This window comes from Solanum pennellii, chromosome 4, assembly GCF_001406875.1.
Source record: "Solanum pennellii chromosome 4, SPENNV200".
NCBI lineage: Eukaryota > Viridiplantae > Streptophyta > Magnoliopsida > Solanales > Solanaceae > Solanum > Solanum pennellii.
In genome coordinates, this window is record NC_028640.1 from 74,870,012 (window position 1) to 74,883,888 (window position 13,877).

The following is a 13,877-nucleotide window of genomic DNA, read 5'->3' on the forward strand; positions in this document are numbered from 1 at the left end:
TACAATCGAAAATTTGCATATGCTATCTTCAAATTTTTGGAATGAAATTTATTTTATAAACTATGTAAAAGTACTATAAATTACAGTGATCAATAATTAAAAACGTTAAAAAAATCTATAAAAAAATTACTATCAAAAATAATTTTTTTTTGAATATCGAAATCTGAAAAATGTCATTTACGAACTAAATGAATATATTATTTCCCTATATAAAGCATATATCACTTGCAACTTTCCATACCACCAAACACATCTATCTTATTTCTGCATTATTTCTTTGGAATTAATTTCATTTGTTCATCACCATGACCATACCTGAAAAAATTGAGAAGCCTCACGTAGCCTTCCTCCCAAGCCCCGGCATGGGACACATTACTCCGTTATTCGAATTCGCCAAACGCCTCGTCATACACCATGGCTTCCACGTCAGCTTCTTCGTCATCACCACCGCAGCTTCCGCTGCTCAGAACGAACTTTTCCGACCGGAGAATCTCCCGGCCGATTTCACCGCCGTTGAAATCCCGCCGGTGGAAAATATCTCCTCGTTTCTCACCGACGATATGAAAGTAGTCACGCAACTGTGTATCATGGTCCGCGAGTCACTTAAACATCTCCCTTCACTCTTAATGAAGAACCGCCCAAAAGCGTTAATCATCGATTTGTTCTGTACTGACGCTTTTGAGATTTGCGAAAAGCTTTCGATTCCTGTTTACTCTTTTTTCACTGCTTCAACTATTTTAATGGCGTTCTCTTTGTACTTACCAACGCTTGATAGTGAAGTTGAAGGCGAATTTGTTGATCTTACTGAAACTATTCAAACTCCCGGATGTAGCCCAATTTACCCACACGATATCCTCGATCAGGTAAAGTTGTCTATGAAAACGATTAGTTTCACGTGAATACATAACACTAATAAGTTTTGAACTTGTACTTCTAATAAATTCAAGTATTAAGTTGAATTCATCAAGTTTAAATTTGAATTCGTATTTTACAGGTGAAAGATAGGAAGAACGAAGAGTACAATTGGTATTTGCTTAACGTGAGCAGGTTGCCATTAGCAGTGGGGATATTTGTGAACAGTTGGGATGATCTCGAACCTGTATCTCTTAAAGCTCTTAGAGAAAATTTGTTTTTCCAAAATATACCTCTTCCTCCTGTTTACACAATCGGGCCTTTGATCAAACAAGATGAAGTTGTTACAGAAAAAGATGCAGAGATTTTGGCATGGCTGGATGATCAGCCACCTGATTCTGTTCTTTTTGTGGTCTTTGGTAGTGGCGGCACCTTGACGAGTGAACAACTCACTGAGTTAGCTTGGGGTCTCGAAATGAGTCAACAAAGGTGATATTTTATTCGTTTTATTATGTGATTGAATCATTTCAAAATAAAATTAAATTATTATTAAATATAAATATATATTATTTATTTTTAAATGAATTAAAAAGATAGAGAATCGAATAAATTCGGACAGAGAAAATTTCATTTATCAATTCAATTGGAACATAATACATAAATGTATTATTTAACTTGATCTCATCGATATTTATGCCCTCCAATTTTTGATTGGTACAAGTAGACAATTATATTAACTAACCAAATTTAATTAAGTAGACGCATGTGTCTTATATGTCGTTCTATCAACATGCATGTATTATGTCCAGGGGCGGATTCACTCTTCCTCGAAAAGTTACATTGTAAATAGAGGTTGACGGTTGATTTAATATATATATATATATATATATATATTTATTTATTTATTTATTTATTTTCATGCGATATTGTATATTTTTTTTAACTATAATTGTATTATCATATAATAGGTTCATTTTAGTGGCGCGCAAACCAAGTGACGCAAGTGCCTCAGCAGCATTTTTCAACGTGGGAAGCGATGAAAATGACCCATTACTGTACTTGCCTGAAGGATTCGTTAGCAGAACAGAAGGGAGAGGCTTAGTGGTCCCATCATGGGCCCCACAAACATTAATTCTCAATCACCGATCTACCGGAGCATTTTTATCTCACTGTGGATGGAATTCAACTTTAGAAAGCGTAACTAATGGTGTGCCTATTATAGCATGGCCACTTTACGCGGAGCAGAGGATGAACGCCACCTTCTTAGCGGAGGAGGCTGGCGTCGCTTTAAAGTTCTCGAAAAATCCCGGGGAAGAGCTCGTTGATCGGAATGAAATTGAGAAAAATGTGAGGATTGTTATGGAAGGAGAAAAAGGGAAAGACATGAGAAGGAGAGCTAAAGAGCTAAAAGAAAGTGCAAAAATTGCACTTAACAGTGGTGGGTCTTCTTATGAGTCGCTTTGTAGTGTTGTTGAGTTTTGGAAATCTCAGTGATTCATGTGTTTGCTGAAACGAATTTCGAAAATATGAACTCATAAGCTCCCAAGCAGTGAAAGGAGTCGAGGCTTTGACGATGTGCCTATGTTGTACGTGTCTTAAATAAATCAAATAAATAAATTTTTATTGTTTAATTTTATTTTCATATTTCTCGAATAGATTTCACGAGTGTGGAGTTAAAAGGGTAAAAAAGATTGTCAAAAATTCCAAAAGGGCATATTAATTTTTTTTTAAAACCAAAACGGTAAAATCGCTAGCGACTTGTACCTTTTGAAAAAGCGAAATCGCTCCACACGGAGCGATTTTCAAAATAAAAAAAAAATTCTACAAGTCGCTGCAGAAGCAGCGACTTCCATCAAATTTTTTTTTTATATTTTTTTTATTTATTTTTTGCTTTATTTAAAAGAAAAATTGATTCAATTTTTTTTTTAAAAAAAAATCATTGGCAACGATTTTTAATTAGTTTTTTTTTAAAAAAATCAAATCGCTGTAAAGGCAGCGATTTACACTAAATTTATATTTTTTTTAAAAAAAAATCAATTAAACGCTGCAAAAAAATTAGCCGATTAAATTAAGTTTTCAAAAAAAATTAAAATTTAAGTGTAAAGCAAAAAATGTGTTAATTAAGAATTCATAACATAAAATGAATTCTTAATTAACACATTTTTTGCTTTACACTTAAATTTTTATTTTTTTTTTGAAAACTTAATTTAATCGGCTAATTTTTTTTGTAGCGATTTAATTGATTTTTTTTAAAAAAAATATAAATTTAGTGTAAATCGCTGCCTTTACAGCGATTTGATTTTTTTTTAAAAAAAACTAATTAAAAATCGCTGCCAATGATTTTTTTTTAAAAAAAAATTAATCAATTTTTCTTTTAAATAAAGCAAAAAAAAAAAATTAAAAAAAAAACAAAAAATTTGATGGAAGTCGCTGCAGAAGCAGCGACTTATAGAAAAAAATAATATTTTTTTTTAAATTTTGAAAATCGCTCCGTGTGGAGCGATTTGTTTAATTTTTTTTTTTAAAAAAGAAAGGCAATTTTAAGAAATCGCTGCTATGGCAGCGATTTCGCTTTTTCAGAAGGTACAAGTCGCTAGCGTTTTTACCGTTTTAGTTTTAAAAGAAATTGATATGCCCTTTTGGAATTTTTGACAATTTTTTTTACCCTTTTAACTCCGCACTCTAGATTTCACTTGGAGGGTGTATAGGTATGATTTTTCAAATTATTTTTTCAAAATTGAACTTCGAAAAGCACCATAATCATCATATTTCAGAATTTTCAGAAATCAAAAAATACCAAAAACGTTTTCATGATTACTTACCTTTGGAAACAAAAGTGTTTTTTTCCTACTTTATAATGAATAATTTATTCGTGTTAAGTAGGTGTTTGGGCGATATCATATCATGATATGGTCTTGGGAAATAAAATTAGTGTTTGGATATACGATTTTACGTTGATTCCATCTCATGATTTCATATCATGAGATGTGATTCCATATTCTCCAAAAATCATGATATAGAATCATATGAGAATACCATATCACGATTTGAGTTATTTAAATACAAAATTTGATCAACGAGTTTATATTTTGTTAAAATAACCACACATTTATACTTACTAACCTTTTATTTCACATGTAATTAAAATTTATAATCACATCATTACCTTTTAACATTTATTATTCTCACCGACATAAAATTTATCATTCTCACCAACATATAGTCACTTTAACTCATACTTCATGATGGTTGAGTATAAAATCTTAAAGAGCTCGTGAAAGGTGTTTCATTTTAACTCAAATGTATTGATGAAACAATTAGTTAAGTGGAGAACAAATAACTTTGTAATAATTTATTTATACGATTTTATAATTATTTATTTATTTGATAAGATTGAATAAACAATTGATTATTTTAATAGTTTTAAAACTTATGAGATTTCTATATTTATGAGAAAATATACATTACTAAAATTTTATATCGCACGTCCAAAAAATTTCAATTTCATTTTATAATTCCATATTATGATATTATAATTTTATATCATGATATCATATTCATGATCAAACGGGCCCTAAAATCCCGACTCCATAGAGAATATTAATTTGTCCTTGTTCCTTTACTGGCTTCAATTGCATGGAACTTAAATAAGAAAAATATCAGAAATCTAAAATGATTCCATGCATAATAAATTGATTTTACCATTACAATTGCTCTTGAAATAATCGAATTTTTTGTATTATTTGACAACTTTATTCGGATTCCATCTATGAGAGATTACAACTTTAAACCCATTTTAAAAAATCTCAATTAAATGAGTCAAATACTAGTGGCAGAATAAAATTTTAAAGTTAAATAATGGATATTCGATTTTTCAATTCGATTTTCTTATATTTATTTTTTTTGTTTTTGGATTGATTCTTCAGTAATGTATGTGGAATCAACTTTTTTATTTGACTCAATTGATCTAATTCATTCGATTCAATCTTTTTTTATTTGATTCTTTAAAAGTGAGTTTGATATAATTAGTTTTTTTTCGGTTTTAAAATAGACTACTTTTTTTTTTTTTAAAAAAAAGGGCTGATTTGTGCTTTATATAGAAACTAACTACTAGCTTATGAAAATACATTACGATTAAAATTTCATCAATTATAATTTTTTACATTAAAATTAAACCAAATAGCAACATGTTAGAAGTTGAAAGTGATTTAAAGTGGAGGTGGAATCAGAAAGTTTAAAAATTAAATTTTGGGTCACAAAATGAAATTTCCGCTAATTAAAGAATCCGATTCCAAAATTAAAAATTTAACTTAAATCAATTTCGATTCGAAAAATCAAAATAGAATTAGTGCGATTCAGTATGATATTTCATATTTTTTTTAGTAATTATGCCTATCTTTACTTTCCATCACATGAAAAATATATATATTACCATTTAAATCTATCTAATTATTGCTATAAAAGATATCTTACAATTTTTTTGCATCATAATTCAAATCATTTTCGTTATCTATAGTTCTTCTATTCATCAAAACAAAATATTTCTTGATAGACTAAATTTATGTCAATTTAAAATAAATATAAAATATGTTATTTTATAAAAAGATATTATAAATCATAAAATAGATATCTTAGCATTTATATATTATACAAAAAGTATTGAGAATTTCTTTGCTATAAAATATATTAAAGAGAAGTAAAAGTTACACAAGCTTTTCCAAAAAAATTGTATAGAATTTATTTTTAAAAACAAAATGTTTATAGATTTGATCATGACTGAAATTGTGAAACTATAGAAGAACTCTTTTTATTCTAAAAGCTTGATGCTATTTAATTGAAGTAAGTTTATTTTTTCTCAAAATTTTAGAAAATGAATATTTTCTTATTAAAGTTTAGAAATCTTAACTATATTTTTTTAGATCGTGATTTATTGATATACTTATTTAATTAAGAAAACTAATTTAATTTAGATCTTTAATATCAATTAACATAGATGTCATACCTATATCTTTAATATTGAAGTAACACAGGTGTTATCCTTCTAAGTATGAACTTGAAGAAAATGAAAAGAAGCCGAATTCGCACGTGTCTAATTTCTTTTTTTCCTTTCGAATTTTTTTTTAATATCTAGTCCTTTATTTCCAAGGTCTTCCATATACTACCCTTAGCCTATCTTGTGATTTTAATTCTTAAACATATCACATAGAATAAAAAAATTAGCAAAGAAGAAAATAATTTCTTTTTAAAATGGCGGTTAATAAGACAAACAAATTAAAGCGAAAAGGGACGTAAATGGCATACTATAAACTTTAGGGACATAATTATAGTTATAATAAAAGAAGTGATGAGAAAATGTTATTAATTTAAACTTTTAATACTTCTATTGAAATTGTTTCTTTTTTATTTTTTTTTTCTGTAGAGAAAAAAATTATAGAGTTACCCAGATCTACGAACAAATTGCTTTTTCTGGAATAAAGCATTAACAACAATGGCTATCCAATAGAGAAGAATAAGAAGATAAAAGCATCCCGTTGAGAATCAATCACCGGGCACCGGGAAAAATGGAGTCCGAACTCCAGAAATTACCGCAACCCGAAACAACCCGACCATCACAACCCGAATCTATTGATGAAGGATCCACTAAAGATGATCGACCGCTTTTGAAACCCGACCCGACTAACCCTCAACTCCAAGTTCAATCGCAGTCATCTAGCCCTAGTATTGAGGAATTAGAGAAGAAGTACGCGCCATACGTGAGGCATGATGTGTACGGGGTAATGGGTCAGGGCGAACTGCCATGGACAGAGAAGGTGCTTTTGGGTATTGCATTGGTGACGATTGTTCCGATGAGAGTTATTGGGGCAACGACTGTTTTGGTGGTGTATTATTTGATTTGTAAGATTTGTACAGCGTTTTGGGCTCCGAATCGCGAGGATGAGCAGGAGGATTATGCACATACGGGTGGGTGGAGAAGGACTGTTATGATGCAGAGTGGGATGTTTCTTTCAAGAGTTATGCTTTTCGTTTTTGGATTCTATTGGATACAGGAAACTTATCAGCCTATTAATCTCAATGGCAACTCAAATAATGAGGTATATTAAATTTTGATGTTTAACTTTTAGGCGTAAATTTCCAAGTAGTTTGTCTTGCCCTTGTGTTTATTTACTCATTGGAAAACTCATTTATCTCCATGTATTAGATCAGGGAAGTCAAGGAGCTTACTTTGGTACTCCCTAGTATTTTTCAATTTATTTGTCTAGTTTTGATTTGCACAAATTTACCAAAGTGTGCTTTAATCTCGTAGGCTTAAACATGCATGGAAAATTGGAATTGAAAGAGTTACAAAAAAAGAGGAAAAATACATTCTTCTTTTTTGAACATATTAGAAAGGAAAGTAAGAAGTATAAATTGAAACATAAGGAGAACTTTTAAAAATTATGATTACTGCTTAGGTGCTGTTTTTTCTTCTTCTACTGAGTGTTGACCAAAGAAAAGGGGTGGGGGTGGGTGAAGGGTTTCCTAATGGAATGGATGTTGATCCATAAAGGCTACCCCACTAGTTTAAGGTTTGTATGTACTGATTTAGTTGTAGTTATTGAATGTTGATTTTTGTACTTCAATCTTGTGGTACATCACTTAAGTTGGGCATGCATAAGTTGAAACTGCTTGCTCCTGCTAAAAGTTTCTTTTTTTTGGGAACAGACCTAAAAGTTTTGGTATTTATTTTGGTTGCCCAGATATTTGGGATGGATGTGTGTGTTGAGGTGAGGGAGGGAGGGTTGCATAGTGTTGGCTTTGGGTAAGTGCTGCAGAAGAATTACTAGGGCACCTCTATATTACCAATATGCAATTGAATAACAAGTAGAAAAAAAGGAGAAGCCATAAACAATTGGTTATTGATGATCTTACCCTTACTTTTGGGTTGAGTAAAATAGTTGAACCAGTAGTACTTTGCAGTTTTACATGATTAAGTGCCTTTACTGGTTCATAAAGTAATACTGCCCTGTACCCTTATTTTCTGCTTATTCACACTAAAATATGGATGATTAGTAGATAAGCTTGATTCGTCTGATCTGTAGATTTGTAAACACATATTTTTCTTAGTTTTTCTTTTAACCAACAACAGTTGGACTGGTTAAATAAGGAACTTCTAGCAATTTTACATGAACTTACTCTTGTTCATAATAAAACAATGTTATAACCTAATTATGCTTATACACACGAACCTATAGAAGTTTGGTTCAATTGATCTGTATTGTCGATTGACTCAAGGTCAGCCTCTCTACCCCACCAAGGGTAGGGTTAAAGTCCGCGTAGATCCTACCCTCCCCAAATCCCACTTATGGGATTACACTGGTTATGTTGTTGGCTCATTTGATCGGTGGTTTTGTGAACAAATTTTCTTCTTAAATTGTTGTTTAACTAATATTCCTGGTTTTCACCTGCTTTGACATGTGACGTGATACATTTTTTTCTCTTTGTCAGGATGGATCAAAACAGCAGGCTGAAGAACTTGAAAGACCAGGGGCAATTGTGTCAAACCACATTTCGTACCTGGATATATTGTATCACATGTCTTGCTCATTTCCTAGCTTTGTTGCTAAGGTCTGTGACTTCTTTTACAATCTTGGTAAAATGAGATTGAGACAACTATTTTTTGTTTCGATGGAGCCACTTTTGGCACACTTTGCTTAATCTCCTGACCTTGCTTCTTTTTCTTTTTATTGCTGAAGAGATCAGTGGCTAAGCTTCCTCTGGTTGGTCTAATCAGGTTAGTTATAGTATTTATTAATATATGCAATGTACTTATTAGTGGTTATTACATATTCCTTTATCTGCTAGTATCAAATTGTTGAAAGAAAGAGAAAACATTAAAGAAGATATAGAGGGAATGTTTGAAGTCAAATGTCTTAAATCTAAGACTTTTTATTCATACCATTCAACGTATCTAGATACATCTACTAGATGTGGAGTACTTTTATACACTATTTATGATAGTACATCTAAGTAGAATTTTTATTCACTTACCCTCTCGAACAATACGTGAATCTGATATATTGAACTTTTCACATATGCTCGCATGTCATATATATGCTTGGTGTGCAAGAGTTGATTATTAATCACAAACTCCATATAATTGTTAGTGATTGTTGATTTTTTTTTTCAGCAAGTGCCTTGGCTGTGTCTATGTCCAGAGGGAATCTAAATCACCCGATTTTAAAGGTGTCTCAGGTAATAAAGATATTGCACTAGATTTGGTACAATAATATAGCTCGTTTGTTTGAGGAATAAGAGAAAGTAGTCTTGTATAGAACTCTGCATTATTGATTTGTCTAAGTCACACAATGAATGCAGAAATTTAGAATGATAATTTAGTTTCACTTTACATCATGCAAGCTTTTGCAGCCTTCTTGTCTTAGAAGATGGGGGAAGGATACCTTTTTACACCTTCGGTTATATGTATGACACTTTTGTATTTCTTGATGTTTGACAACGTATTAGTTATGATACAATTTTTACTTGGTTTTGAGGATTCAAATTGGTGACTTTTTACATTTTAACTGATATTTGTTTCATTAAACTACCTATTAAACCATTTAGGTAATTCCTTTGCAAACTTCTAAACCATTGGCTTAATTCCATCACTCCTATATGGTATACAAGAGAAAACAATAGTATCTTAAACATCAGGCTTACTGAAAAGAAGTTAGATAAAATGTGATAGAGGGAGTCGTTTCCAATCAAGGCGGTTGAATTTCTTTTACAAAATTATTTTGGAGTCATGGAAACGTTTATTTCTATATATAGATTTGGTGTGTCCGGAAACCTCAAGGTAAAATCTTCTGCACCATGACACTTCCAAGTAGAACCCTCTTCTTAATGGTATTTAACTTCAGTGTTAGGCTTTACACTTAGGTGACTAAAAGCAGTACGGATTTTATCTTCAGTGTCTTTTCTATAGTGGTTGTAAGCAAGCTGAATAGGGCAAAAATATAGCCTTTTCTCTTGTATTGGAATGTACAGTAGGATATTCTTTGATCATATAGTTTTTACCTCTTTCCAGCTTTCCCCTTTTCCTTTACCCTCTTCTCCTTTTCATATGAAATGCAGCTTTAATTTTTGCCATATCCTTGGTATTAAACTTATACAATTGCAGGTGTTGTAAATGAAAGGATTCGTGAAGCTCACCAGAACAAATCTGCACCAATCATGCTGCTTTTTCCAGGTCAATGTTGCTTTTAGTGCACCAACTGACTGACTTGCGCCTCACATTTTACTGCACATTTCTTCTACCAATATTTTTCTGCTAAACACTGATCAGTAAATAGATGAGCAATGGTTCTTTTGCACAGTGAAAGAGAGGTAGATAGAGAGGGATATCACATCTTTGGCATTTATTTAATGTTATGAGTATACCTAAAATTGTTCTACTGTTTGTACTTCACCGGACTTTATTCTTTTTGTCATGGACGTGATCTTCTTCTACTAATTTTTTTTTGGTAAAAGCTTTTACTAATTTGAATGATGTGAAGTTGTTCATTGAGTTGATAGATCAAGAATCTATTAGACTTGTTTAATGAATTCAAACATTCTTTAGTCAAATTATTTTTGGTCTTCTATTATATCTAAACCTTGGGTATAGTTGTAATATGATACTTCTTTAATACACTTAAAAATCTCTACCTGTATAGACTTGATCTGTGATTGACGTCCAGCATTTCAAGAACTCGTGTCAAAAACTTGATTTTGTTTTTTTTTTTTGCTTCAAAGAATGAAATGAATCAGCATTCATAACATTATGATTCGGTGTACATTTGAAAGAGAAGCTGAAGGATATTTTGGGGTTGTAAAAATGTTAAGGGATAATAAAGTAAACATTTGGTCAAACTTAAAGAGCTTTTATACTGAAGAGCCATAAGTTAGAGGTGTTTATATAATATATTTTGGCTTGTTTTAGTTTAAAAGCACTTGGCTTAAAGACCAAACACCAAAATAAGCCAAAAAGTGGTTTAAAGCTAGTTTGATGACCAGCTTTTAAGCTAGAGCTTTTAATTTATTTCTTAGATTCTCTTGCAAAAATCGACTTCTCATGGTTTACTACTGTTTTGATCTGTTATATTTTTCCTTGTAGAGGGCACAACCACAAATGGTGATTTTCTCCTTCCATTCAAGAGTGGCGCATTTCTCTCAGGGGCTCCAGTGCAACCTGTGATACTAAGATATCCGTACCAGAGATTAAGTCTTGCATGGGACTCTATATCTGGGGTAAGTATTTGGTGATTTGAAGCTTGCTTTGTCGTTTTAGGGACACTCTGTCATATGGTAGTACTCCATCTTCAGTGGATGATTCAGTTTCATAATACTGTGCTTTGTTACATATACAGGCTAATATTTATGCTCCCTCCTAACACCAATGATTGTCTTTTTTGTTCATCTTAAAACATGTTATGTTTCTTGTTTTGGTTTTAAGAATTATCATTTTCTTGCATTCAGGCATGTATTAATTGTTTTCCTGCTTTTGTGCAAATGTATACTACATTATAATTTTCCTGTTCTGACAGTTAGTGTAACAGAATACTGCTACGGATCATAGAATTGTACTACTTTGTCGGGATCTTGATTTCTTTACCACAAAATAGACAAATGATAGATTTTTAGATGAACTTTATGGCACCAAGTTAGCGTTACAGCAAGGAAAATTTAGTATCCAATACCTGAATATTTGTTCTGATAGATGAATATACAGCTGATTGCACAAAAGTTCTTGTATGCATCTAATTATGTGGTCAATTGGTTACATTTATAATAATTGTTCATAGTAATCAGTGTTATACTGTTAAATGAAGTCATGAATTCTATGAGACTGGTTCTTATTCTTAGGATGAAAATGCAATTCCTTTTGCAGGCTCGGCATGTGATTCTCCTTCTCTGTCAATTTGTAAATTACGTGGAGGCAACCTGGTTACCTGTTTACTACCCTTCTCAGCAAGAAAAGGATGACCCTAGACTTTATGCTGAGAATGTTCGGAGGTTGATGGCTCATGAGGTATGTTTTGGATGCAATTTTACCTTAATGACAAGCTCAATCTTCATATTTGAATAGTAGGAACATGAAGTAAATCTGGAGACCTGTTAGAAATATGATTTGCTAGTTTTATGCCCCTCTCCCCCACTACAATTAGAGGAACATACTTCATAGTTCATTGACCATTTTGTAAGAATGAAATTTCATTCAATCTTCCTGCTCATAAGATGTGGTTCTGTAGTAAGTGACTATTGAGCTTACGTTGAAATTTTCTGTAGAAATGTTGTTTAGAAAATAGGAGTCCTTCACAACCCATTATTTCTGTGCTCTTATGTTTGTATTCCTTGAAAGTAAGAGCGAAGTATCATGATCTTTGCACTGCAAACAACAGATGCTTATCTTTATAAAAGTAGTATTCTTTTTACCTCCCCTTGTGTTCTCCCTACGCATGCAAAGTAAATAAATGAATCTAGTACAGGGTAATTTCAATCCTCTGTATACTTGTGTGCGGATTGATGATCTCATTCCTCTGGTCTTGCAGGGTAATTTGTTACTTTCAGATATTGGTTTGGCAGAGAAGCGAGTATATCATGCTGCTCTCAATGGTAATAATAGCATGCCTACTGTTTTCCATCAGAAAGACGATTGATAATTTCATCGCCTGGGCACTGAAAAAGATATCTAATCCAAGTGTGATGCTAGTTATGTTGTTTCTGAATATAATGACAGTGCGGTTGTCTAAAATAAGAAAATTTGGGTGTTCTGTCTTTGTTGATAATCCTGGGTGGACATTTGTTGTTCAGGTTTCCAGTTTGAGAGGTTGTATGTGTTGTGTATATCATGTGTTACATGAAAATTAGGCAATGTTTTAACAAGCATCTTTGGACATTTGTTTATCTGAAGAATCTCTTTGGTGTTCCTGCAGGTTTGTTTTGTCAACAATAATTCGGGTTCGCCATCTGTATATTCATTCTGTGATTCTATTATTTGCAAAAGTTATATGAAGATAGCTTATCCAGATGAAGCATTCTTTGTGTCTATATCAATGAAAATGGACCTATGGACAACATTCTTTGGCCACAGCCAGTGGTTACATGCTCAATTATCTATGTTTCCTATTCATTTTACCTTCCGTTTTGACACCCGAAAAGGTGAATTCAGTGTAGCAGCTAGTGCTGCTGGCTGGGTTGAATGTAACTCCCAAGGTTAGGTTAGTGTCTTCCCTCTTTTCTGGTATGTGAATAGACTCCCCACTAATTTTCCTTGACGATTGCTCCTGAGCTAGACACTAAAGCCGCCTCTTCACCTGCTACTTGGTTTCAGGAGTACTAAAGGTTCTTGTTCATTTTTGTTTTTTTGGCTAAATGTATTCAAAGATCAGAAAATCAAGTATGTTGGAGGCACATCAACACTATCTCAAATATCATTTCTCACATCTTCAAGTGTTTATTTCTCTTTTTGTGTCTCTTTTCTGTATGCCTTGTATGCTACTGAAGATTGTCACTGGTGGGAGACGCGGTTGCTGGGTGGGTGGGTGGGTGGGTGTTGTGAAGATGCAATGCCATTAATATATTTTATATGCTGTTGAAGATTGTCATTCAGAGATGCCATTGATGTTATCATCTCATGTTCTGTAAATTTGGTCCAGTAATTCTTAGCATCACATTTTTCTTGGGTTTCTCCCTATGATGAACTAATTTGATCAAATATATTATGCCAAAGTTCATAACACAAAAACGTGAGCTTATGTGGGTAAGGAGTGCACGAGTAACAAGCTGTTTATAACACGATTTCATCACGGTAACTAGAAAATATAACGCGATAATGTAAAGCTTTGTCTTTCTCCGCGAAATAATGAGCAACGATAAGGTAAAACTTATATGATCTCACATATTGCCTTACAATGTTTGAACATTTTTCAACATGTTGCATCTCTTAGTGAAACGGCGTGTAAAGTGGATTGTTATTTTATGTGGATGCATACTCGTGTGATCAATCG

At 32.3% G+C, this 13,877-nt stretch overlaps 2 protein-coding genes across 3 annotated transcripts; both read left to right on the top strand.

Annotated features, from left to right (window-relative positions):
* Nucleotides 1-227: 227 nt before the first annotated feature.
* Nucleotides 228-2,488, top strand: LOC107015623 (anthocyanidin 3-O-glucosyltransferase 5-like). Its single transcript, XM_015215950.2, has 3 exons — nt 228-863; nt 995-1,341; nt 1,821-2,488. The coding sequence occupies exons 1-3, from the start codon at nt 306-308 to the stop codon at nt 2,344-2,346; spliced, it is 1,431 nt and encodes a 476-aa protein (XP_015071436.1). The 5' UTR covers nt 228-305; the 3' UTR covers nt 2,347-2,488.
* Nucleotides 2,489-6,242: 3,754 nt separating this feature from the next.
* LOC107018261 (lysophospholipid acyltransferase LPEAT1) lies at nt 6,243-13,327 on the top strand. 2 transcript variants are annotated; one of them, XM_015218695.2, is made up of 9 exons: nt 6,252-6,944; nt 8,338-8,457; nt 8,586-8,623; nt 9,020-9,084; nt 10,010-10,078; nt 10,985-11,118; nt 11,759-11,899; nt 12,420-12,483; nt 12,804-13,327. In XM_015218695.2, exons 1-9 carry the CDS (start codon nt 6,414-6,416, stop codon nt 12,821-12,823), a joined length of 1,182 nt encoding a protein of 393 aa, XP_015074181.1. In that variant the 5' UTR covers nt 6,252-6,413; the 3' UTR covers nt 12,824-13,327. The 2 variants fall into 2 exon arrangements, with proteins under 2 accessions (XP_015074180.1, XP_015074181.1); XM_015218694.2 differs by lacking the exon at nt 12,804-13,327 and having other exon boundaries at nt 6,243-6,944; nt 12,420-12,802.
* The last annotated feature ends 550 nt before the right edge of the window (nt 13,328-13,877 follow it).

Excerpts from the sequence above, each read along its gene's own strand:
- LOC107015623 (XM_015215950.2), top strand. The coding sequence starts at position 306 with ATGACCATACCTGAAAAAATTGAGAAGCCTCACGTAGCCTTCCTCCCA. Across the intron at positions 864-994 it reads CACACGATATCCTCGATCAG|GTGAAAGATAGGAAGAACGA; the intron begins GTAAAGTTGTCT and ends CGTATTTTACAG. Across the intron at positions 1,342-1,820 it reads CTCGAAATGAGTCAACAAAG|GTTCATTTTAGTGGCGCGCA; the intron begins GTGATATTTTAT and ends ATCATATAATAG.
- LOC107018261 (XM_015218694.2), top strand. The coding sequence starts at position 6,414 with ATGGAGTCCGAACTCCAGAAATTACCGCAACCCGAAACAACCCGACCA. Across the intron at positions 9,085-10,009 it reads CGATTTTAAAGGTGTCTCAG|GTGTTGTAAATGAAAGGATT; the intron begins GTAATAAAGATA and ends ATACAATTGCAG. Across the intron at positions 10,079-10,984 it reads AATCATGCTGCTTTTTCCAG|AGGGCACAACCACAAATGGT; the intron begins GTCAATGTTGCT and ends TTTTCCTTGTAG.